Source organism: Pungitius pungitius, chromosome 5 (assembly GCF_949316345.1).
Source record: "Pungitius pungitius chromosome 5, fPunPun2.1, whole genome shotgun sequence".
Classification (NCBI taxonomy): Eukaryota; Metazoa; Chordata; class Actinopteri; order Perciformes; family Gasterosteidae; genus Pungitius; species Pungitius pungitius.
This window is the reverse complement of record NC_084904.1, coordinates 15,536,212-15,562,208: the sequence shown is the minus strand read 5'-3', so window position 1 is coordinate 15,562,208 and position 25,997 is coordinate 15,536,212. Positions and strand designations below refer to the sequence as shown.

General features: G+C 45.3%; 1 protein-coding gene across 3 annotated transcripts in view; it reads left to right on the top strand.

Annotated features, from left to right (window-relative positions):
* The window catches only part of LOC119224538 (tetratricopeptide repeat protein 28-like), a 140,461-nt gene that overhangs the window by 95,455 nt on the left and 19,009 nt on the right, over window positions 1-25,997 (top strand). For all 3 annotated transcript variants that reach the window (XM_037481588.2, XM_037481587.2, XM_037481589.2), the window contains 4 exons: window positions 12,505-13,012; window positions 20,155-20,951; window positions 21,096-21,640; window positions 22,877-23,400. In XM_037481588.2, the coding sequence (XP_037337485.2) occupies window positions 12,505-13,012; window positions 20,155-20,951; window positions 21,096-21,640; window positions 22,877-23,400 (2,374 nt within the window). The remainder of the gene's footprint in view (window positions 1-12,504; window positions 13,013-20,154; window positions 20,952-21,095; window positions 21,641-22,876; window positions 23,401-25,997) is intronic.

The window sequence follows — 25,997 nt, the reverse complement described above, 5'->3', positions numbered from 1 at the left end:
ATGCCATCTTGGCTGTTTTCTTTTGTATTTTTCTGCTCAAACATAATTTGACTTTCTCGCAAGTAAATTAATATGATAATCTCCAAAATCTGCTGTTTCAAACTGGTGCTCCGCTCATAATAAGCACTTTTCTTCACTTTAGTAGAGAGCAGATGGGCAAAAAAGTATTGTGTTGATTATAAAAACTACATTGTTACAAGCATTAGCTCAGCCTGACCCAATTCTTTTCCTGTAAGTAAACTGAAACCTACCGAAACGAGCAGAAAGTGTGATGGTTTGAAGCGTAGGAACATTGACCATGCGTTGGTCTTTGAAATTGAAAATGTGTTTTGATTATACTTGTAACAAATGTATTGACTTTTTTAAATAGCCCTGAAGTAGCCATAAATGATCCATTGATCCATAAATACACAATGTGTGCATCATTCTTGATGATGTCTTAAAATGTATATCCCTGTCATTTCTGTTATCAATACAGATATTCACATTAAAAAACACAATGACAAAGCAGCTACTGTATGATCATGGTTCAGTATAATCTGTTTGAGGTGAAACTCAAATGGTGCAGATAAGTTCGAACCTGTGTGTGTGTGTGTGTGTGTTTTGGTTCATGGTTTCTGTATTAAGAAGGAACAAGGGGTCTCTCAGGTAGAGGGGAAGGTCAGTGCAGTTACAAGCGTTTGATGTTTGCATTATATAGAGCCGCGGGGATGTCGGACACAGCATTTTTGGAGAGTGAGGAAATGTTCTTCTGCGAGACTCCCTGACGTAATGCCCAAAAACGGGGATTAGATCTCCTCGGTTTGACTCGGCTGAGGCCTCCTAAAAACTCCTATTCACTGAGACGCTCTCTTTCTCCCCCCCCCCCCTCCACTCTCATCTTCAACTTTTGTCCCGAGTTACAGCAATGTCAGCATTCTTGTCCCTGTGGCACAGTATCCAGACCCCCCCCCCCCTCGCTCTCTTTTGGACAGGAGCCCCGTGTGTGTATGAGGAGGTGGAATGTGTCTTTGTGAAAAGTGCTCAGAGAAAGCAATAAAATGGAAAGAAAATACGAGCCCCCAAGTGAGTGAAATGAAAGTACTCCATCTTAGGAGGGGATGGTGGCCTAAGGGTTCTGCTTATGCTTGACCTTGCAGCTCACACAGTTGGGTCTCTAAATAACAGTTGAGACAGACCTTAGCTGGCTACACGTCAACCTCTGAAAAAAAAATTAAATTGAAAAAAGGAACGGAGTGGAATCGAGGTTGTAAAATATTCAGTAGAGGGCCCGGAGGTAAAGACTGCTCTGGTATTTTATGTAGCCAGACTCAATTTGAAAAAGTTAGTAGCTATTTCTGGTGCTGTCAGCTTATTTAATTGCAGCCATTAGCTTCTACTTGGGGCCGGGTGTGGCCATCTCAGGTTGACGCCAGGCGCACACACACATGCAAGATTGCACACATACACCATGATTAATGCTGCTTAGTGATTATGGAAGTTTAGGTTTCATGCTAAAGGAAAATGTTGTGTAAATTACAGCTTTATTAATCCGACCTAAAATCATGTTTAATTTCCTCGATCAACACTGAATACTTGACCAATGATGTATTTTGCATCTTTACATTAAGCGTACTTATTTGATTTATTCTTGATTTTGGGAATGATAGTAATTTTAAATATATACTGAATTTGAAACCCCAACAACCTCCAGTTGGATAACCAAGGTTTAAAAAAGTATGCCAATTGCTCACTGTGTGTAGTGGCACGTGTGAAAACAGAGTTGAACATGTACTTCCCACAATTAGAGATTATTTCCATGGTTACAGAAGTGGTTCTTGGACAAACAATCTTCCTGAAATATTGCCTTAATATTTCATTTAAATAATACTGCTAATTCAGTGTTGGGTGTCAGTATTGCTCCGACAGTCTGCAAACAGCTGCTTGTGTGCAGTACGTTTTCCTATTGTGGGAAGCTGTGACGAGCTGGGCATCTGTGAATATGTGCACAGGCACGTTTTTGACTTCATCGCCATTCAGAGAGGCTTAGCGTGATTAGAGTGGTGGGATCCTCTGAAGAGTTAATGATGAGAGCTGCAGTAGCTCCACAGAGGCCAATCAAACACCAGCCTCTGACAGCACACGCAGGCTTATCTTGCTCTATGTATTGTCTGTGTCCGTAGTTGCATGCGTGTGTGTGTGTGTGTGTGCGTGCACCTCCAGGGGGTTTTATGCGTGGGAATATGTATACGATGGGATTTCAGCTATCATTTCTTGCTTGAAAGTCTTCGTTATCATCTCCCGTGAACACTATTAGAATATTTATTGCGCCTGGTGTCTGGATGCATTTGAGGGTTTATGGACATACAGAGCAGAATTTCTAATCGTATAGCTTCATTATGCTCGTGTCAGACACCGATCCAGCCCAGGAGGGGCTCTTGGCACCTCCGGGTCTAGTTCAGGGCTACACAGCACATTGAGGAAGGCCGATGGCGGGTTTCTCCTCCCCACACGCCGGGGGACTGACTGACAGGCTTAATGACACTGTCGGGGTTACAGCGCGTCTCCAACTCATTTTCGAATGTGATTGAAGTTCGCAGTGGGTAGCTTTTCATCAGTGTTGAGCAGACAAAAGGGACCTTTTCGGTGTTGTCTTTTCATGTGCGTGCACTTTGTGTGTTTGCACATGGACGCCTGCAGTTCTGAAGAGATGCGCAAGAGAAAAATTGCTTTATGGTCGTTGATGCATCCTGTTTTGTACTGCTATGTCTCCAGTGCGTGCTTATTGCATGCAGTGTGTACACACACTCAGGTACTTGCAGGCAGACACCAAACAGAGGAGACCACACAAAGAGGATTTATGTCCGGTTGACTTTGTGTAGCGAGGACATGAAGATAATTCATATGAACTGAAGTCAAATTCAAATAGAACCTTGTCAGAACCCCATTGGCTGTACTCCTCGGCCAGGCTCTGCTTTACAGTCCACCTTGGTCCAGCCCTGCGCCATTTGCTGCTGCAGATGTGGGATGAGTCATGTAATAGTTGTTGATGTTGGCTCAGCTGTACTTCTTACCCCCCTCTTCCTTCTCACCCTTTTGATTTCCGCCCCTTTCTTTGCTCTGTTTTGCTTAGTTTCTCCAAACTAGGCCTCTCGCCTTTGTTATGCAGCAGAAATGTTATGGCTGTGAAAACCTGCATCCTCTCACTTAATGGCAGCTCAAAAGTAGCCTGTGATTGCTCTATCCCTCCAGTGTGAAGAGGCCAATCTAGCCGAGACAGAAATCCACTTTGCTTGAAGCCACATTGGTGTTTTTCCTATCACTCTGGCTCTTGACTAGTGGAAGTAGAGTTTGATTGGTACTTGCATGTCTGCTTTGAATCAGCTGACACTCTTCAGCTTTTGCTCAGAATGCAACGTTCCCCCTACGAGGGGCAGCTTCTTTTAGCTTTGCCTGTGTGGAAAAAAGACCGGAGCCAAAAAGTCCTCCAACATTAGCAAACCTCAATTATTACGCGCCGTGACCTAAACACAAAATGCATTCCAGGAAAAAATGTGGCTCTCAAATTCCAGTGTGGTCCCCGCAGAGCTTTTTGTAAACATATTCCCCTCTCCGCCCCGTTTGCAGCTCTTCCTCCCGAATAACCCTTTTCCCTCCACGTTTCGTTGTCTACTAGGATGTGTTCCTCAAAAGGATTCTGTTAAAGAAGCAGAGGCAACATTTTTTTTTTTTGTGGGCATAGACTCGTCGGAGCAAAAAAAACAGCTCTAAGCAACGTGCATCTCGAGTGGCTCAGCTGAGATGCCAACCTAAATTGCGGCTGAAGGGCTGTAACAAAAGCCATCACCCTTCCACTCTGGCTTCTATGCTGCCAGAGGCGAGAGATACAATCAGGGCCCCTGCTAGCAGCTATTCACCCTCCCTGTCAATCAGAGTCCTGTGGCGTGTGCTCGCGGCTGGGGGGGGGGCATCACCGGCAGGTGGCCCAGCGTCTCCCAGAGAGCACACCTTAAAAGCAACAATTAATTCCGGATCGTCTCTTACCGCCTCGTCCTCGCCAGACCACAGCCGACAAGCCGGCACGCCCTTGTTCCCTCATCTTCTGTCATCTTCATCTTTCTGTCCGCCCACTTCTCTGTGATCCATATTACATGCAAATGAACGGCATCAGTGGAGATCTGCTCTACCGTCCAGGGACATTTTGGACTTAAGTAAACTAATTAGGGAATTTTGGTTTAAATCCTTCTGCCTTTATAGACGCGCGCACACACACACACACACACACACACACATATCCATTGAAAATAGGCAGACTGTCCCCCACAGGAGGCAAATGTGCCTTACATGGGAGATGGAAAGGAATGTTGCCGGGATTTGGTTTCCATCACACTGCACTAAGGGAGCTTACCATCCTCATGGTCTTAAATCTCTGTCACAGTGGGAGGTAGTCTGTGCACGCATGTGCGCTTGTGTGTGTAGATATGTGCATTCGTGCGTGTTGTGTTTATGGTCGTGATAATGTCGCCCAGGAGTGAGATCCTCTTTTTTTTTTTTTTGTCTTTATCTGTGGATGCCAGTCCTGTCCGCCTAAGGCCAAAGCTGAAAGCACTGGGTTAGTCTGGTGCCGCCTGGAGGAGCCACAGTCTGCGGAGCACTGAGGTGCTTTGGAGGGTGGATGTTGGGCCACAGGAGCCACCCTCACCAGGCTTGTAATTACATTTGGGGAATAAAAGCACAGAGGGAGGAAAGGATTTAAATGGGATGGTGTGCTATGCTCGAGATACAACAAGGTCCTTTTCCTCTCAGCTGCATGTCATTGCAGATTTATTCAAAAGTTCAGAGCATGATAACGAGAGTCGGGCATGATTGAGCTGGTGATTTCTCTTACTGGTGAGGGACGGAAGGTTGTTTCTATGGGGGGGAATGTTTTGTGTTGATCTGACATATTCTTAAACAATGTTTTATGTCCCAAACATTAGTCATTCGCTAATTCATTTATTCCAACATGAATTGTTCTTTTCTTTTGTTAAGGTCATTACCAGCTCATATGAAAAAATAAAAGTAGATCCGTAGCTGGCAAATTGATTTGTCCTCGTACTAAAAGGGTAAACTGCTGCGGCTGCTGCTGCTGCTGCTCCACTTATTAATAGCAGAATTTGTGGAACACAAAAAAAACGAAAGAGGCTACAATGTTCTCCAGAGCTGCAGTGGGATATTACATATCTGTGAGTCTGCCACCACGAGTGACACCTTTCACATATTTGATCAAAGGTTAATATAAAAACAATCAAACAGTCTGCGGGAGTCTTGGTGACCACGGGGTGCTGTGCAGTTATTTCCTTCTCTTGTGTACAATACACAGGCTGTCACGGGTGTCTTAACAGTCAAACTGTTCATTTATCCAGTTAACTCACAGGATCATTTGTTCCGCATAATTAAAGCAAAGCCACACAGAGATTTGAGCCTTCTGGCCTCTGGCAGCCACCAATTTATTATGTTAACCCGAAATGGTGCACCAGCTCTGTTTCACTGCTGTTGACTCCGGACATGACAAGAGGAGCAAATAGGTCAATTTTCATTTCACATCCCAAAAACTACACACACACACACACACACACACACACACACACACACACACACACACACACACACTGCCTGTAGTGCTGGACATTTTGAACCTTTGTCAACTTTTCATTTCTCTTTTGTTTAATTTCAAACAAAGTGACACTGCAGTAGATTTAGCCGATCAACTACTTACCAATTCTTTCTCTTTAATCGTTTTCGCATTGATCTGCTTTTCATTCACAGTCATTTCATGAAGCTTGCCTTTACATATCACAAAAAACCCCACTTAAAAACGCGGCAATTGAAAGCAGCCATGCGTCCTTCTATTTCACAGACATCTGATTTGGCCTAAACCCATTTAGCATGAGTTGCTTGCTGTTGCAGATGGATTAGGGGAGAGCAGAACAAAAGCTGTGGCTCCCTTCTGAAAGGCAACGGTGAGGTGCTGAGGGTTTGGACACTTGGTTGTCACACTTCATTTCTTTCACTGTGTCAGACTGCTGCAAGTAACCTCTCTGGCCAGCGCACATTGATCTGGGTCCCTCGGACCTTAACCTGCGTTCCCTTATCTCTCCTCTCCCACTTAAGAAAATTGAATTTTAGCGTGCACCACTGAAAAGGGTTGGACTATGTAGACCTATATATGTCAGGCCTGATTTTGTCCAGTTGTGTGGGCTTACAGGGACAGAACTACCCCCTGGGCCTCCAAAATGTCCTTGAATAACCCTGGACTCCTGCGTCCTTGCATCGACGGCCCGGCGGAAGGCTCTCTGATGCAAGTGGGCCCTGCAAGCGGTTCAATATTCAGCAATGCGTTTACCAACCCAGCAGCAAGCCATAAAAAAAACCCCGCTCATTAGCTAATAAGGGATCAACTTTGCAATATATATTTTGTTTTGCTGTGGCTCAGAGGATCTTTTGCTTTCAACAGATAGCGTGATTTTTTTCCCCCGTTCTAATCACATTCAGCCGTCACTCTAACTGCCCCTGACCTTGATTAGTGTGTAAAGAAGCAGTCATCTACTTCTTACATCACGACGTGTCTCTCCCTGCTTCGTCCCTAGCTTGAGGCGCTGCAGAGTGGCCAACCTTGAGGTTTTCCTGAAACCCCTCCTGGAGTGACTTTCAAAACACCAGTGTGATTTTCCCCTTCTGCCGCCACCACAAGGTCTCTCTAGAATTGATTCCCTGCACCAGCAGGCATCACACGGCTATACGCCCGTGGAGATTCAACTTCAGTGCAGAAATAAACAGCAGCCCCGTGTAGCCCTTCAAGGCTTTGCTCTGATTTAGAGTACATTAAGATTTATTCACAGTGCCCCGCTTCCCCGGTGTGCCACCTCTTCAATTTCCTCCTCAGCCAGACTTAAGATTCATCTGTTTACGTGAGAAGGCAGGAGGGCTGTTGATGCAGCTGAACAATGCCGACATCCTGTCACAGGGGACAGTCCCTGGGACTGAGGTGGGTGCTCTGAGGGCTGGGATGTCAATCCCAGCTCCAGCACGGCTACAGTGCCTCCCTTCCTGCCTTTTCCTCGCTGATCGTTTCCCCATTTCTGTAACCCTTGTTTTGTCTAGAGTATTGTCGGAGATTAGGAGCTTGAAATATCCAACCCCTCGCCACTCGAAGGGAAAAGTCAAATTTTCTAGCAACACAAATGGAGACTGTCGGATCCAATTTAATATCGGCGCCTCGAGTGTTCCTTCCCGTGTGCTGCCGGTTCGCCCCTCGTCTCAAACACTGTAGCCTCCAACAAACAAGCACGCCTAGATGCCCTGGTGTAAACGCACAAATACACGTAAATGCAAAAATGTAATCACACACACCTACGCGGTGACAGACAGAAGCCAAGCAGCTCTGGGATACATCTGGTATATTGTATTATATTACTTTGTGCCTGTGTGTGAGAATGTATACTGGGGCTCTGGAGCGACCGCAATTCGCCGACGAGCCAGAGTACAAGAGCCAAATAATGGCAAATATCCCCCATATTAGCGCTGCGTGCACTGCAGCTTGTGTATAGTGTTCACTTGGTGAAATGCTCCGTGGGTGTTGCTGTATTCATGTGCTCGCTCCTACGGGAGTGTGTGACCGTTTGAGCAGCAGACTGACACTCGGCGCAGTGGCTGTCACGAGTGCCCTTACCCGTAGCTCGACCTTTAGTGACACTCAATCCTTTGTGAACATGTCCTGTGAAGGCTAAAGGAATTATCAAGCTACAGGCCTTCTGGCGTCATTCATCCATTAGCTTCAGGTCACACGGGTCACGGAGAAACAAGTGGCTCCACTGTTAATAGATCTGATTAAAGCCAGTGATTGATTATTGAAAACAGGAAGATAACTTGATATCGGCGGTGGGTTTTTCTTCTCTGAACAGCTTTCCAGAACAAGGTTGCTTTGCATTTAATTTGTGATTCTGAAAATAACACCTGCATTTTTCTGTGTGTCCTTGTATGCGCCTCAGTGTTTGTACGTATTAAAGAGAGCAATCGGTCGCAGCTCAACATTCACGTTTGCCTGCTTAAAAAAAAGCAAAGCGTTTTGATGTGGCAGAGATGCAGTCGTTTGGCTGATCTGATGATGCCATCGGATCTACTGTATATCTGTATGCAAATCCTGAGCAAGGGGAAAAGAAAGGAGTATACAGATGAATATTTGATCATATCCTTCCCCGCCGCAGCCTGTCCACCCACATGCGCAGCATGCCTTCTCTATCCTCCCCCTGTTGCTCTCATGTCAGCAACACTTGCAATTTACATGTTTCTTTGTACATGCACACACGTGCAAATAGGGCTGTCTTTTAAAAGGATATTTCAAGCGCCTGTGAGTTCCTCTCTCTGACTGGTCTCTTCCGTCTTTGAGTTTATCACAGTTGAGATGTTTCCTTTTTTGTCAAAATGCTTCTCTGCAGGTGATGCGGATCTAAAGAAAACCTCGCCCTGAGGATGCTTTCAGCATTCTCATCTCTCATCCTTCAAACAGAATCGCTCCTGTAGGCTTTTATGCCCCACCCTTTTATACCCCCCCCCCCCCCCCCCCCGGTCCCTCCAGTGTAGCGTTCTGTTCCATGCAAGCCAGCCCCTGTTGCTGCCTGAGCCCAGCTCGTTAAGGGAAACACTGGTGCATCGTCCCCCTCACCTACCCTCTGCACTGCCTTTTTAATTAGACTGTGTGTGTGTGTGTGTGTGTGTGTGTGTGTGTGTGTGTGTGTGTGTGTGTGTGTGTGTGTGTGTGTGTGTGTGTGTGTGTGTGTGTGTGTGTGTGTGTGTGTGTGTGTGTGTGTGTGTGTGTGTGTGTGTGAGAGATATGGATATGGAGGGCCTGGGTGTTTTAGTTTTGTCACGCTTTGTCTTTTTGAAGTGATGGGTAAAACAGTGGCTTGTTTTGTTTTTTTCTCTGCTGTTCATCCCTTTCATTAAATAGCAGTCTGCGCTAAATACCTGCTGTATGTAGCCCTGTGATTCACAAACACAATTATATTTTATGAATTTTGTCAGTTAGCACTGATACAATTGACGACAGCAAAGAATTTGGATAACTGATCACGTATTTGATTCATTATTATTTAATTCAAATGTTTGATGTTTCCAGCCTCTTAAAATGGTTTGCTGTTTTTTTTCTGTTGCCCTCTCGATCTCTGGAATGTTGAGGTACTGCAAGTGTCTCCATTCAACAATGTTTTTTTTGTTGTTGTTTTTTTTCAAGCTAACAGCCTAACATCTGTATTGGTAAACGGAGGGTTGTTCCCACCTCTGCAGTAATGCAATCAAACCTGTTCTCCATCTCCTCTTGTCAAGCGAGGGGGACTCCTCCCCTCTCCCATATAATCCCATTAACAGCACTTTACTGAAGTAGTGGCTGCCCTGCACTCCTGCAGGACATGGCATTTGGACAGAGGGGTAACTGTAGGCTCTTTAACACCTTACACCTCTCAACCTCTCTTTCGTGCTCAGTTCTCCCCATTCCTTTCTCGCCATAACATTCATCAGAAACATAGAAAAAATGTGAGTATTCTGAAATGATTCAAATCTAATAATGCTAACAATTATTTGCAATACAATTTAGTATTAGACGGCACATATTTCTTAAATGGGTTTTAAAAAGCTTTTCTTTGGTCATCTCTGTGATGGGAGAATTAGCAAAACCTGCTCAGCAGAGAAATTTGACTGGATAATATATGGTCAAAGCAATATCAGAGTGGATTGATGTCAAACCAATGGGTGCTTGATTTGTTTTTTCCATTTCTGTTCACTCAGGACATTTCCCCCCAATTGGTCTAAGCTTCTATGAGGCCTGGAAGGCCATATTCCAACTATTTGCATCTCCATGACAACGATTTGTCATATGAGCTCTCCTGGCCTCTGATGATGGCCTTGGATATTTGGAATATATTAAAGTTCATAGGTCCAAAAGGAATAAGGAGACAAATGGCCACCACTGTGAGGCGAGGCATAACCATATAGCTCAACATAGACGTGAAGCTTTGGGTTGAAAAAATAAAATAAACACACCAGTGGCTCAGAGTAAGAGATCTTGCATCAAGCCCGGCCATCAGGAACAGCTCGTCTGCGTGACGTAAGGCTACATATACAACGTACAATACATTACCTCCAGCATGTGTGCTATGAAAGCAGCCATATCTCTAATGTTCTACAGAACAATAACATACTTAGTGGAGGAGAATCAGCAAGGAATCCTAAACCCTTGTCCTTGAGCGAAGGCACAAAATGGAATAATGTTGTTGGAGCCAAGCATTTGTGATTAACATGTCATCTCGGCTCTCTCCTGCAGCCTCGCGGCTCTTTCTCTCATTCCTCCCAGGCAGAACTAGTTTACCTTTCATTAGGAGACCCTTGGCGCAAATGTGTTTGCTGATAAGAGCCAGCGGTTTATCAACAGTTTATAACGCGCATGGCACCAGGATTAATCAAATAAGCACACAACCGGAGAAGGGCTGGACTCTGTAAACACAATCAGATCTGACTCCGCGGACGGCTTGGGAGAAGTGGAGGAGAGAGCGTGTGAGACGGTGAGGTGGCAAAGATAAGTGCAGGACATAAATGGAATCAAATTAAATGGAAGTCAATTTGGCAGAAATTATGTATTTTGTGCAATTATTTCTCCGACCGAACGTTTTTTTTTCAAGCACTGGTGGGAAGTCGAAATGAGCAGTGGTGGGAGAGGGCTGCCGTCAGAAGTGAGGGAGATACGGCCCCAGTGTCTGTCCCCGTGCCAAACCCATGCATCCCGTGTGACTAGCGAAGGCTGGCTCCTCATTATCTTGGCGTCCATCTCAGGAGAAAATGCAGCGTTGCAGTCTCACTTTAGAGGGCCACTGATCACAAAAACAACTCATCTCAAACTTGGAGAAGGATTGCCCTCCCCTCCGCCTCTCCCTTTCCCTCCCCGTGTCTGCACCGGGTTGCTGACAGACGGAGGAGAGGAATCCTCTCGGTTTTCAGCTCAGGAAAAATGTGAAGTTTGAGACGGAGGGATGGAGCGAAGCTTCAAAAGGCACACGTAATTGAGCAGCCCTAGATAGGCTATCTGGGAACTAAAACAGCAACAGTTGTGAAGGAGGGTAATTGCCTCCCTGGGCCTGTACAATGCCTTGTTGAGTCCTTAAACTTGATCAAACGGATAGAAGTCTTATGTCAGCAGGTAATTGGTTCCAGGCATCAGCAGCTCTGGGAAATGAAGCAAAGATAGGTAGATGGGGTGCACATATGTGTGCGTACACAAGACGATTGAACGTGTGACAATTGTAGGAAAAGCTTCTTTAGGGTTGTTTTGTTGTATTTTTATGTATCTCTACGCTATGCTTCTCATTTATTCAGAGTTTCATTATGCCACATTGGTCGAAAATGAAAACATATTCTGCTCTCTTCAGGCAAGTTATTTCAAATGACTTCATGTGAATGTGGGATAATTCATAAGTACATTTCTACTCCTCTGAACCCCATCGGCGGCCAGTATTGCATCATATATCTGTGAGAAATTCTTTCACCAACATCTTACTTCTGGAACCACATTTAGTAGTAAAACATTTACTGTGGCCGACTTTTGACTTTCAAGTTGTTTGGTTCTAAACTTGCCCAAGATGACTCCTCCATCTTGCTGAGGCTCCAAAAAGATGAGTAGAACTGTGGCCTCCCCTGTCAGGATCTCTCCACTGGCCTCCATCCAACCCCTTTCCTGGCTGCAGGATGCAGAGTGGGACCTCAGGAAGTAGACGCTTTATTAGCTGGCCCTTCGTGATTAATTGAACATCTGGTCACAACTGACCCCAATTACCAGCTGTTTACCTTTAGTATAAATAGTGTATAAGCCTGCAGTGAATTTGTCACATGGGGAGGGGGGGGGGGGGGATCAAGAAGGAACCTCTCCATTTTACGGCTAGACCTCTTGCAGTTGTAGCTCGTGTTCAGTGTGGTGACGCAGGTGGAAAGGTTGCTTGAGACAAAAGAAGAATATAATGTACAGAACATTGTTCTCTGGGTCGTAAGCCTGAGATGTCTTGGTAGCAGTCCCCCCCCCCCCCCCCTCCCTCCTGATTAGCAGTGTCTTTGTTCCATCGGTGGCGCGCGGCGTGAAGCGTGATTGCAGTGGGCAAACTGTCGGCTTAAAACCAGCCTGCTGCTGCGCTCATCTGCATCGCTCCTTACCCCACTCCTCGCTTGGCGAGGACCAAATCAGGGTTTGCTTGTTGTTTGGTCTCTGAACAGTAAGCCCCCCGAAGAGATTTGGGAATTAATATTTTTTCTCCTTATTGTTTTTTTCTCCATTTGATGTACCATATTTCCGGTTAAGTGGATAGTTCAAGGGAATCTGTGAGATAAACATGTTGAAATGACTCGATTTGAATGCAAAATGGGTATAATGAAAGGTGCAATTTTACATTTCACATTTTACCTTTTCTTACCTGCCCGTCCGTCTGTTTCTGTCTCTTCTATCCATAGGCTGCTTCAATGGCGCTGAGCAGCTTGGGCCATGTATACACAGCCATTGGAGACTATCCCAACGCGCTGGCCAGCCACAAGCAGTGCGTGCTGCTTGCCAAACAATCCAAGGATCAGCTGTCTGAGGCTCGCGAGCTTGGAAACATGGGGGCCGTCTACATTGCCATGGGGGACTTTGACAACGCCGTCCAATGCCACGAGCAGCACCTGGGCATTGCCAAGGCCCTGGAAAATAAACGAGAGGAAGCTCGTGCTTATAGTAACCTCGGCAGTGCCTACCACTACCACCGTAACTTTGACAAGGCCATGTCCTACCACACTCACGTCCTGGAGCTCGCGCAGGAGCTGGAGGAAAAGTCCATTGAGATGAGAGCGTACGCGGGACTGGGTCATGCTGCTCGCTGCATGCAGGACTTGGAGAGAGCCAAGCAGTACCATGAACAGCAGCTTTCTATAGCCGAGGGTTTGAAGGACAGGGCCGCAGAGGGAAGGGCCTCCTCCAATCTGGGTATGTATGCAAAGTGTTAAAAGAATTAACATACCGTTATCTAAATGTATCTCAATCATTATCATGCAATATTTGGGGAGGTAATACCTACTAGTACCAAGCAACATTGTAGTTCTTACCTGAAAAAAATCTCTTGAATTTGTCTCTCTTAGAAACAACAGTAAAATGAATGGATTGAGTGAGATCGAAAACTATAATAATAATATAATAATAGCGTATTTTTTTACAGATACCAATACACTGCACAGGGGATTATATTTAATGTTGTGGCAAAATTTAACCCAGTTTTCACTACAAGACAATTCTGCTTTTTTTGTTGGAACTCTCAATTCTCTCAACCTCAAACAACGTTTGGGTATTGATCAAGACACAGCCTCAAACAGCTTTTGGGTATTGATCAAGACACAACCTCAAACAGCTTTTGGGTATTGATCAAGAGAAGGAATCCACCAGGAATACATGACTACATTTTGAGTTCTCCTTAGAATTGAATAGTGGGATCCACAAAAATATTGTATTTTATGCAGACCTGTGTAAAAAAACGTTGAAATCCACTGTAGCATGTACAGTATCTAGTGAAAGAACCCTTTGGTGGATAATGTTAAGAATAGTGTCCAGCAGCTAGTGATTCATCTATATTTTAAAAGTGAGATATCTTGTATACTAGGAAAATGTTGAGCTTGATATATTTTAGCCTTAATTGGCCAAAAAAAGAGTTTTGGGGAAAAAACTACAGTAAAAGGGTTTCTGGCTTCTGTTTTGTTGTTCTGAGAAACGGTGTGATGATTTCCATTTCCTGCTATGGTGTTTTTCCTGAGCTGTTTGCTTATGGTTGATTGACTTTTCGGGCAGCAGTATTATGTCAGCATAAAGTAGTGCAATGCAAGCCTTCTTTAGGCCCACGATAGAACCTGACACATCTCAGAGTCATCAGTAATTTGTGAGCCGAGGAAGTTATGCAGGGATAGAATGCCAAAATGTAACGTACTGTGTCAGAGTTTAAATAAACTCCATAAAAATGTATACCCTTTTTACTAGATATCTCTTGAGTAAATCTCTATGATTATTCTGCTCTGCTCTCTACTTCACACCTGCTTGGACTTAATCAGGTCTTGAGATGAAAAGTGGAGTGAAGATCAATAAAAAATGAGCCAAGGAAATAAAATACATCAAAACATGTATTTTTATTTAAACTTAAAATTGTAATTTGTATATATTTTACAATCCAATATCATGGAGCCAAATCTTGCTCAAATAACATTATTACTTGGCCAACCTTATAGAGTCTGCAAATACAACAATGGAAGGAACTTCTGTGATAAAAGTGTCCCTTTTGGATATTAAAAAAACCCATGAGAAAGAATTCTCCTGTGTTGAGTCCAGCAGTTATAACTTCCTCTGGGTGACTTATGATCGCCATCAAGTTAGTAGCAAACCTGACTCTAATGGATAACTAAGAGGCCTAATAGTTAGTCCCAGATGAATTATTCTTTATCCTCATGTGCTAAAGTGTGCAAGCAGAAAGTGGGGTTAATCAGCCTAACGTAAATTGAAGTCATGCTTTGACCGGCTTAATGGTTGCACGTCTTTGAGTGCTCTTAGCACCAACACACACCTGATGTTAAAGGTGAGCTGGGAACTGGTTGTCATAAATTAGAAGCTCTAGTGAGAACATTTATGATCCTACCATCCGGTACTTGTGAGCTTTTATAACGAGTGACTGTATGTCAAGCAGAAAATGGATTCTGCTCCGCCATGTGATTGCCACTATGATGGCTATTATTTATTTGGTCCTGGGTTCAAGTTCTCACAGTCCGTGATAGAGTAATAATAGTGGAGCCGATGCACTGTCAAGACCTCCGACGGGTGACGGAGGAGAAGCAAAGTGAGCGGCTGGTCGCGATGAAGCCGATTGCATCGCCGGGTGGATTCGGTGCCTCGTGACCCCTAAAGCAGCTTCCTGACCAACTCCTTGATGCCTCGTCTATTGGTACTTCTGTATTGTGTATTTCCTCTTCAGTTTTTGAAGGCTCCCTCTGTCACTTTCTCCCCTCACCCCTGCTGATTGTAATCTGCGACTGTCAAGCTCCCAGTAATTGAAACTGACTTGATGAATCGCTTAATTACCTTTAATAGCTGATTCAAGAGGAGCTGAATAATGAAGATAACAGAGAATGAAGTGGAGGTTGTGAAGCTTGCCCCACTATTGTTGTTGTTGTTGTTGTTTTTTGGTTGCGGCAGTGGAGTGTGTGCTGTTACCCGTCAACGCCTGCAAGCCGGCTTAGATGAATAAGACGAGGGCTAAAACAAACGGGATGTTGTTTCCGACTTCAAAAAAAAAAATGCGGCCTTTTCGCTGTGCACAAATAAGGGAGAGATGATGGAGGGAAGATTAACGAGCTGCGATGAAAGCAGCGAACGCTGTGAGAGATGGGAAGGAGAAGTCGCAGAAAGCACTAACTTTTATTATGCCCTCTCAGCGTGTCGTTAATGTTGCGTGTAGTGCGGGTGGAGCAGCAGCAGCCGACGTGCCTCCGAGGTACAGTTGTATGGAGATCGCCAGGCTGTAATATCAAACCACGATGCCCAGCGGTACAGGCAGCCTTGGCTCGGCACACTCTGACCTATAAAGGATATGAAAATGTTGCATTCCAGCACCATTTATTATTCATTAATTGGCTAACTTACCCCCTAGTCAGCAATATTTAATATTGGAGTGCTGGGTTCCCATGTAGCTCACATTTCTATTATTTTCCCTTGCATTCCACTTCAAAGAGACTTTCAATAAGTTTATTTCAGTATCGTTTGTGTTTTAGCCTGGTCTCAATTCTCTATCGATTCACACTTCCATCTCTGACCGTATTTTTTACAGAAGTCACTTGAAATGTCGACTATCAGCGAGAACAGGCTTGAAGTAACGTTCCTAATTAATCTTTTTTTCCTTTCCTCCTATCCAGCATCCCCCAGGGAATTCTTTTTGCTGATGCTCACAAAAACGAAACAACCAAAATAATAGAACAACAGGGAGGAGAGTTCACAAGACAACACCCAAAGCGATGCTCTGTATTCAAATCTCAACACAAACATAACTTCTGTATGTTCTCTTTCACACGTTGGGCTCATTCAAATTATTGGTGGGGTCATGTGTGAATCTATATTCCATTAAATCCAGACATCTGATTACCTGACGGTTTCAATGACACACCAGTAGATTCAGCATTAGGATTCGTATTTCCTATTCTGTTGGGTGTGTTTGGGGGCAGTTGGAATATAGTGACACTGACCCTGGGCATGAGAGCTCTTTACAATTGTCAAAGTAATTTATGTCAGCCTTTTAGGTGACAAGTATTAATATAGGCAGAATCCTCAAATCATTATTTGGTAAGATTAACATCAACAACAATGGCTGCATGAACATAAATCCAGTGCTTACAGTGCTTTTTGAATCCAATTTCCGACTTCCCACAGACAAACTACATACAGCGACACTGAGGCATGGAGATTATTCAGTTTTGTACCTAAGCCTTTGGAAAGAGCAGTGATTGAATATTATTAGTCTGACCAAGAAAGCCAGCGGAGGGAGCTGAATTTAAAGAGGAATTCAGTAAGCCTAATGGCCCAGACAGGATGATGGAAAGAAAACAGGGAAACATAAAAAATGCATTTATCTGAGATGGCGGATTTCTTCAATGCCGCATGAATGACTGGGTAAATACTTTAGTAGATATCAGCCAGCCTTCAAAGGGAGAGTGGAGGTGATGGGGACAATAGTCTGAGAGGGGGTGTTTGGAGTGTTCTCTCCTTGCTAAATCTTTGCTAGCTAGCAGATTTTTTTGCAGCCTGGTCCCGAGTTTTTCTGTTTGTTGAAAAAAGTAGCAGACGCTCCGCCGCCTCCCCCTCGCACGGCCCCCTTCCATCTCCTCACCGGGGGCCGTGCCAGAAGCTGGACGAGAGGCCCTGCGACTACACAGCCTCCCGGTGTTTGTGCCTGCGCTGGTGTGCAGCTCACCGCGTGCACACTTATTCCACTGACTGCAGAGCTATTAAGTGAAACAAAAGAGCGCCTGCGTCACGCCACTGGGCCTCGCGTTAAGCACAGCCGCAGATTCAGCACGAAATGCGAGCCGACCCTAAATGGAGAGGTGATTGTGCCGTGCAAAAAAAGAAAAGAAAAAAAAGAACGAAGCGACATTAGGACTAGACTTTGTTGGATTATGCGGCCGGAGGAATCCCGTTTCATGCGTGCGGACAGCACAGCGACAGTTGTTTTTTGAAGGAGGGGGTGAGGGGGAGGAGAGGGGGAGGAGAGGGGAAGGAGAGGACACGTACGGGGACTCGTGTTTCTTTTGGCAGACCACCCGGGCAGGGTCCACGCCGTTTTATCTCACTCCTTCCTGTCTCTCAGTCAGTCAGACGATAGGAGATGTCTGCCTCTGAGTGAGGATTTGCTACCTTAAGCCCGGACCCCCAGCTCCTTCCCTTCCCTGCTAATGCAAACCCCAGTGGGAACCGGGTTCTGCCTCGGCTCACTACTCCCCCCCACAGATCATAGCATTCACTGTCACAACTCACGCACTCAGACACCTAGAGCATATTATAATGGGGAGTTTTGACTTCCATTCACCTTTATCAAAGTAATCCTCCGTATTATGACATGGTGAACCGTATAATGTCTTTGGAGGTTGCAAACACTTAATAGGAACCTTTTCAATCTGTTGTTTCGCTCTCCTTCAAAGAAGACAAGCCCATTACAGTATTTCACACATGCCAATCTCCTTGAACCGTGACCTGAAAAGGAATCCGCATTTCCCCCCAAAACACCACAATTCCACCATCCAATTCTCGAACACAAATTCAAAGTATACTGTTGACCTAAACTATAAATGAGGAAAAAACACAGGTCATTATTTCTTTGCTCTGGTCGGTCATCTCACCTTTCAGGGAGACGTTGTTGGTAAAAGCCTCCTGACTGTAGACTGTAGGCAGCAGCGCTCTGGACCTCCCCGGCTCGCAGGAGCGACACAGTGATTTACAAAGAAAACCGACACCATCCCTCAAAGTCATCACTGCTCTATATCCCTCTATGTACAGCCAGCTGTGTAATGAAAAGTGACAACACGCTGCCATGCTTTTAATGTCTTTGGTTATGGGGGATGGAGAGGGCTCTGGATGGATTAGGCCCTGTTTAAAAGTGTTTTTCACACTCATTGTCTCAAGCAGTGTACAAACGAGAAATAATTGAGCCATAGCATTTGATAACTTCCAGTCAAGTGCATTCAGTATGCACTACAATTGTATAATTTTAACACTTACTTAAATTTTGATTTGGACAACATATCACACTCGCAACCTTAACCAGAATACTTGTGGACAAATTCATGTTTTTTTGTTTACGCAATATTTATAGGCATGTTTGTAATGTTTTTATTTACCATCCAGCTGGACACTGAACCCAGAGGGTTCCATAAGAAAATAGTTTTTTTGCTTCAAGTCTGGCTTCAGGCATAGCCCAAGGCGTATGGCAATTTTTGGCTGCAGCTTCCAAGCCCAACCTCAAACCTCTCCGTACACCCCAGTCGCTGTCCCGGCCTCTTCCAGCGGTCCGCCCATCGCCGGGCCCCCTTTGTAGCCTGCAGCGCGGAACATGTTTGCTGCTAATACATCAGTAGGCCATTGGGTGACCTTGGGTGACTTTGTAGCTTGAGCTGTCAGTGCTCTTCCTCTCAGCCAGCTGTGAATCTTAGCATGCTCCCACTCTTAGGAAAGGGAAAGCTGGGGGGGTTGGACCAAGGTGTATGAAACGTCTGTCCCTGTAGAACTTTAACATCAAAACGGTTTTCATTCATTGGTTCTGGCCCGAGCAAAAGACTGTTTTACTGTGTTACTGTGCATAGAACCAAATCCAGGTTCTCTCCTGGTTCTACTCTGTGATACAGCTCGCATACTGATGCCTCGGGGTAGTAACCTCATGGTCACCAGATCATGGTTCAGGTTGTATCACTTTGACCTGAATATACAAGCAAACAAACAGCGAGCCGGAGTTTTCATCTGTGATGGTGTTTTCCCATCAAAAGATTTGTCATTTGTCAAACCAATATACATCGTGGTAGCTCCGGTGCCACCAAACCCTCTTATTTCTGCTCCTTTTTAATTGGGCTCCATCTGAATGTTTAAGCCACATCTATCGTTTAATCCCTGCAGTCATTTGAGGCGACTGTTTAGTTTCAGCCCCCCTGTTTATGTAGCCTGCGTTCAGGCCCAAACTGTGGCACGTTTCAGATGAAATAAATGGCAAAACACACATGGCGGTAACTAATCCCGGCGGCACCATCACATACCACAAGCCACAGAGCCCCTCTGCGACTCCGGTTCCCACCCATTCAGGCCGTTTCCATTCCTGGACCCTCGTCATAGTAGTCCACTCGTCTCCATGCTGATGCAGCGAAGAAATGGCGGCGTTATTTGCCTTTCAGCTGGTTTGCAGCCATGCTGTTCTATTTCTCATTATTACTATTACTATCATTAAAAACTAGGGGGAAAATGCAGAAAGAGAGACCCAGACACAGAGATTAGTATTGATTAGGAGATGCAATACGGTAGATATGCTGCGATGTCTTTGTTCTCTTTCGCTGCCTGGCTGAAGCTATTCTTTTTTAAGAGGATGATATTCTGTTAGAGATAATATGTTCAATGCGCCGGGTTATTCGTTATTTATTGTTTTTCTGAACTTATCTTATTTTTCTTAAATTGTTTGCTGAGCTTACCATCAGCACGTCACACTCCTGCCCCCACTTTCACTTCATCCGTCTTTCTTTTTTGTTCCCTCATAACGATTTCCAACCCTGTGGAAAAGATGTTGATTCTGTTAAAAAATCCCTCTAAGACACAATCATCAAAGACAGCTTGGACCGTCAAAAGATTCCATCTTGGTTTTATAATAACCCTGTTTGTACTACGTTTTAATGAATATAATTCTGTGGGGGAGTGCGTTGTGTGAGCAGAGAACAGATGGCTCAGGAAGCATATTTTAACAACCAAGTTACTTGTTTAGAACTGACTCGACACTTGAATTTTACTTAATTACATTTGTCCTTCAAATGGTCCTTAACTTCATCCCGTGGCTCTCACGCCTCTCTCCACAGGCATAATCCACCAGATGAAAGGGGATTATGAGACTGCACTGAAACTCCACAAAACACACCTGGCCATCGCTCAGGAGCTGAATGACTATGCCGCTCAGGGCCGGGCCTACGGTAACATGGGCAACGCCTACAACGCCCTGGGGGCCTTCGATCAGGCTGTTCGCTACCACCGCCAGGAGCTGCAAATCTCCATGGAAGTCAACGACCGGGCCTCGCAGGCCTCCACCCATGGAAACCTGGCTGTGGCTTACCAAGCCCTGGGGGCCCATGACCGCGCCCTGCAACACTACCAGAACCACCTCAACATCGCTCGCGAGCTCAGAGATGTCCAGAGCGAGGGGCGGGCCCTGGGCAACCTGGGCAACTTCCACTGCTCTCGAGGAGAGTTCCCTCAGGCCGTGCCCTACTACGAGCAGTACCTCCGCTTGTCCCCTGACCTCCAGGACATGGAGAGCGAAGGGAAAGTTTGTCACAATCTGGGTTACGCCCACTACTGCCTGGGCAACTACCAGGATGCCGTCAAGTACTATGAGCAGGATCTGGCCCTGGCCAAGGACCTCCATGATAAACTGAGTCAGGCCAAGGCTTACTGTAACCTCGGGTTAGCATTCAAGGCCCTGGGAGACTTCACTAAGGCAGAGGAGTGTCAGAAATACCTGCTGTCATTGGCCCAATCCTTGAACAATGCACAGGCTCGCTTCAGAGCACTGGGGAACCTCGGGGACATATTCGTGTGTAAAAAAGATGTGGCTGGAGCCATTCAGTTTTACGAGCAGCAGCTGGCCTTAGCTCACCAGGTACACCCACACACAAAGAATGTGCAACAATAACATATACTGCGACAATTCATCATAGAAATAGCAAATGTCACGTGGAATGTATGTGGATATCACTCACCCGCGTCCCTTGTGATGATATTATGAAATCCTCTCTTGTTTCAGGTTAAGGAGCGCAGGATGGAGGCCTGCGCCTACGCCGCCCTCGGGGCCACCTACAGACTTGTGCAGAAATACGACAAGGCTTTGGGTTACCACACCCAGGAGCTGGAGGTGTATCAGGAGCTGGGCGACCTGTCAGGGGAGTGCAAAGCCCATGGTCACCTGGCAGCTGTCTACATGGCCCTGGGGAAGTACGCCATGGCCTTTAAGAGCTACGAAGAGCAATTGGAGCTCGGCCGGAAGCTGAAGGATCCTGTCGTGGAGGCTCAGGTGTACGGAAATATGGGGATTACTAAAATGAATGTAGGCGTGATGGAGGAAGCCATTGGTTACCTGGAGCAGCAGCTGGCCACCTTACAGCAGCTGAGTGGCAACGAAGCCTTGATGGACAGGGGCCGGGCCTATGGAAACCTCGGAGACTGTTACGAGGCTCTGGGAGACTTTGAGGAAGCCATTAAGTATTATGACCAGTATCTGTCAGTGGCCCAGAGCCTCAACCGCATGCAGGACCAGGAGAAGGCCTACAGAGGCTTGGGCAATGGACACAGGTGAGTTTGCTTTAAATAGAATCAAATGCTTCACGTGTTTGGAAATAACTTTTCAGTCTTTGTACAACACAGCAGAATCAATATCTCCTGGCTGTTGTCGCATGATAGACAGCAACCAGGGGATGATCGTATTGACTGGGTATTACTAATATTCACAGTAATCCAACTTTGCATATTATATTTCTCCTTACGCTCACTGTAAAGGACCACCGTAGTTTAGAGACACCTTGGAGCTTGGATGTGAGCCTGCTGCTCGCTGGCCCCGGCCTTATCTGTATGCAAAGAGGCTTTAGCACACAGACGTCTGAAACGGAGCGAGGCGCAGTTATTTTGAGGGAAACGCTTACTTCTTATGTCTCTTCTCCCTTCCATTTCTACTTGTGCTTCAAAGAGCTGATACCATCCTAGGATGGAACAACACTGCAAAATAAACACAAAGGACTTGCCGCAATCCTCCTTTCGCAGATGATTTCATTCTTATTGTGCATCATCAGCGTGGCACCGCAGCAATCACAAAGTATTAGCCATGCACGAGTTCAGAGGGGAATAATAGACATCACTCTGAAACCCGTCTCGTCCTCCAACAGTTCATAGTCAAGCACATGCATTATCACACAACTTCAATTAAGCTTAAGGCTTTTATTCTTTTTAATGCTCCATTTCAAACGACATCCGGCAATTGTGGGGCATGTGAGTAGTCTGTTTGAAGGCTCTGAAAGGAAACGAAATGCAGAGATGGGATGAATGCCACTGCGTCAACACATTCGCAAGGTGATGAGAGCGCGGATCCTTGGAGAGATCAGGTTGCTAGTACCGTTTATTATTAGATAGGTATACAGTTTTTAAATTTTACATCAGTGCTCACACACTGTAGCCACTAGCCAGTCCATGTTTACAGTGTGTTTGACCTCTAAATCTCGATATTTCTTTGATCGAAAAACAAATGTGAATAGTGCTTTGCAAATGAGTGTTCCTGTAATGTGCACTCCTTGCAGCCTCCTAACGGTCCTCTGTTTCATGAGAGTACATGAGACTGTTTGAATGGAGAATTCAGTTTCACTAGGACTTGAGATGTGCAGAGCGAGAAACATGTATTATGTGGGTCGTGGGCGTTGGAGAGCTCTTGATCTTAATTTTAATTTGGAGGGAAAAAGCCTATAACAGATTTGTTATGGTCGGTTCGTTATCTCACATGTCTCCCTCCTAATCGCGTTGGTCTTCTGTCTCGACCTGCAGGGCCATGGGAAACCTCCAGCAGTCGCTGGTGTGTTTCGAGAAGCGCCTCGTCGTGGCTCACGAGCTGGGGGAGTGCGGGGGCAAGGCCCAGGCCTACGGTGAGCTGGGCGCACTGCACAGCCAGCTGGGAAACTACGAGCAGGCGATCTCCTGTCTGGAGCGTCAGCTGGCCATCGCCCGGGACACCCGGGACAGAATTCTGGAGGGCGACGCCAGCTGCGGCTTGGGTGTCGTGTATCAGTCCATGGGCGAGTACGAGACAGCCCTGCGGTGCCACCAAAGCGACCTGGAGATTGCGGAGGAAGCGGGCAGCGCTACACGCCAGGCCCGCGCCTACGGGAACTTGGGCCTCACCTACGAGTCGCTTGGAAACTACGAGCGGGCCGTGGTGTTCCAGGAACAGCACCTAAGCGTTGCGGCTCAGACGAATGACCTGGCTGCCAAGACGCTGGCCTACAGCAGCCTGGGGAGAACACACCACGCACTGCAAAACTACTCCCAGGCTGTCATGTACCTGCAGGAAGGTGAGTGAGGCGAGGAGAGAGGGGGTTGTCTTTGTTCCCTGAGCTGATAGGCTTAGAGTTTGTGAATTCATGAATATGAAATTCGGAGGCTATTTGTCGCTAAGCCTTTGCCACAGTTTCATTAGGTCGTGCGCGTGGGTATGTGTGTGCGTGTTTGTGCTTAGGTGTTATAAATTCACAGGGGGATTTTTTGTGACCGTATTATGCATCTGTGTTGTCTTCTGTGCTCTAAAGGTATACCAGCATCTGTGTGTGTCTGGGCAGACCTATCAGGATGCACGCAAAGCCATTTTTTCTGTTTAACGCTGTGCTTCACACTTCTATACCTGCTTCTCTCAAAGAACTCCTTGCAGTGAGGTGCCAAAAGATCTTTTCACACAGTGGCTGTCATTGTCCCCTACAGATTATGGGGGAACACACAAACCTTCAGCTTTGCCTCTCCTAATTTAATTATGACGGTGTCTGTGCAGAATCCATGTACAGTACCAGTCGAAAGTTTGGACACACTTTCTCATTTAATTTAATGACCAAATTGAACAGACCTATGACTGGAACTGTATGTGAGCGGAATGTCCAAACCACCAGCCTAACCCATGCCCATTGACAGACCTCATTCCCAGGAACACCCACTGTGTTATGACCTAAACCCTGTTTGAATCCTGGCAAATTGCGGCTCATGTGAGAGGACAACTGTATTTTGTTTTTACCTCGCAGGGAGTTAATGCAAGAGAACAGAAAGGTATATCTCCTCTATCGCTGTTTTGTCCCTACTCTCTAGAGTTAGCCAGGCCTGCAGTGACCCACACACCCTCTGCTGGCCTCCTTGTTGAGCTTTAATGGAAACAAAGAGGACAGGCCATTCTGTCTTCACCCTGTCCTCCTGTTGTCCCCTGCACTGTCCTTGTATTGTTCCTCGGCCTGGCTGTAAAAAAGAACAGTGCCTTCACTATCCTTGACAGCCAATTATTTCTGCCCAACCTACCCAGACCGAGAAGTTGGCATGGTTTTTTTCCCCTTCATCTTTTTTTCAATTTTATTCTACTCTTAAATCGTGTGGGTTTTTTTTTGTTCATCGTGCTGCACTGCTTTTATTTTATTTTTTTATCAAAAAAGATTAATTGGGCGGAGGGGTGGAAAGGTAGCTACAAACTACTGCAGATACTGTTAACAACAAAGGACCTCCAAATCAATGTGTATTTTGATGTGTATTCATTTATCTCTGTGTGCGCTTGCCTGTGTGTGTGTGTGTGTGTGTGTGTGTGTGTGTGTGTTTGGTTGTCATTCTGTGTTGTACAGAAGGACAAGGTAACTCAGAATTAATTTGCAGATCGGGCAGACATCATTTCTGTCACTTCAAGTGATCTTCACACTGCTCCACAAGTTATCCACCTGTAAGTTAGTATTAGAGGACGTTGCACATCCTTGTATCGCTCAACAAAAGAAGCATTTCACACCAAGATGGACTTTGCAATGATTAACATTGTGGTGTCATTAAATCAATGCCGTCGTTGTAGCGACTAATGAAAGTGTTTAAAGTTCTTTACGCTTCATTTATGGACCCCCAACTAATGAAATAATAAAATTTACCATCACAAGCCATACCTACCTGATCCTTTACATTTGGACCTGTAAAAATTTGATGGTATTTTGTAAAGTGTAGATGGTAAATAAAAGAACTATGGAATATACAGAAAATCCAAATGAATGGTTTTAGTTTAAAATTGAGACTTTATCTTCATTAGTATTTGAACAGACAATGTTCTTCTATCTTGGCTTTAATGTAAAATACATGTATGGGCGAATTAATTAATTGACCATACGCTATTATGAAATATGCATCTGTAACAGGGGCCTTAATCACGTGCAATACTAATTAGACCAACATTGCAGGTTGTTAGTGGTTCATTATTATTTGATGAAGTGTTATAAACACTAAGGCCTACCAACTCAAAATGCATTTGAGTCTGTAGGCCTTTTAAACAGCTTGACAGGAGCATTTAAAACAGTATGTGGATGATTAGTACCACGTTGTTAAATGTCTGCATCTTTCATCATTATATGTGGACCCCTATTAATTTTCGGTCTTTCAATTTTCATATCATAAATTGTGTTGGATGCAGTCAAAATGACACTTGGTGGTTGGTGGTTTAACTGGTGGCATTGCAAGCAATTTTTGCGGCTTTTTTATTTTTATTTTTGGATTTCCCTACTTCTTTGGCTCAGAGAAGACAAAATTGTTCAGTTCAACATTCATCATCGGAAAAAAGGGAAAAAAGAGGGCTCCCAGACTGTCCATTATCTCATGAATTACTAAGCAAACGGCCACAAATGACAATATGTAGTTCTCAACTTAAATGCAATTTGTGTCACAGCCCCCCTGATGCTCAGTATTTATGTTGCATGTTAGAGGTCAGTGGGATTTTTTGTTTTCATACATAGTGGAGGGAGTCGCAGAGGGAGTCGCAGTAAAGAGAGTTTATGTCCTGAAACTCCCCAGGATTGTCTTTTCTACAAACATTGTTCATGGTACGCTCGCTGTATGTTCCTTTCCGCATGTGGTCCCGATCAAAGAGTACTGGGTTGTTATGCGACATGAG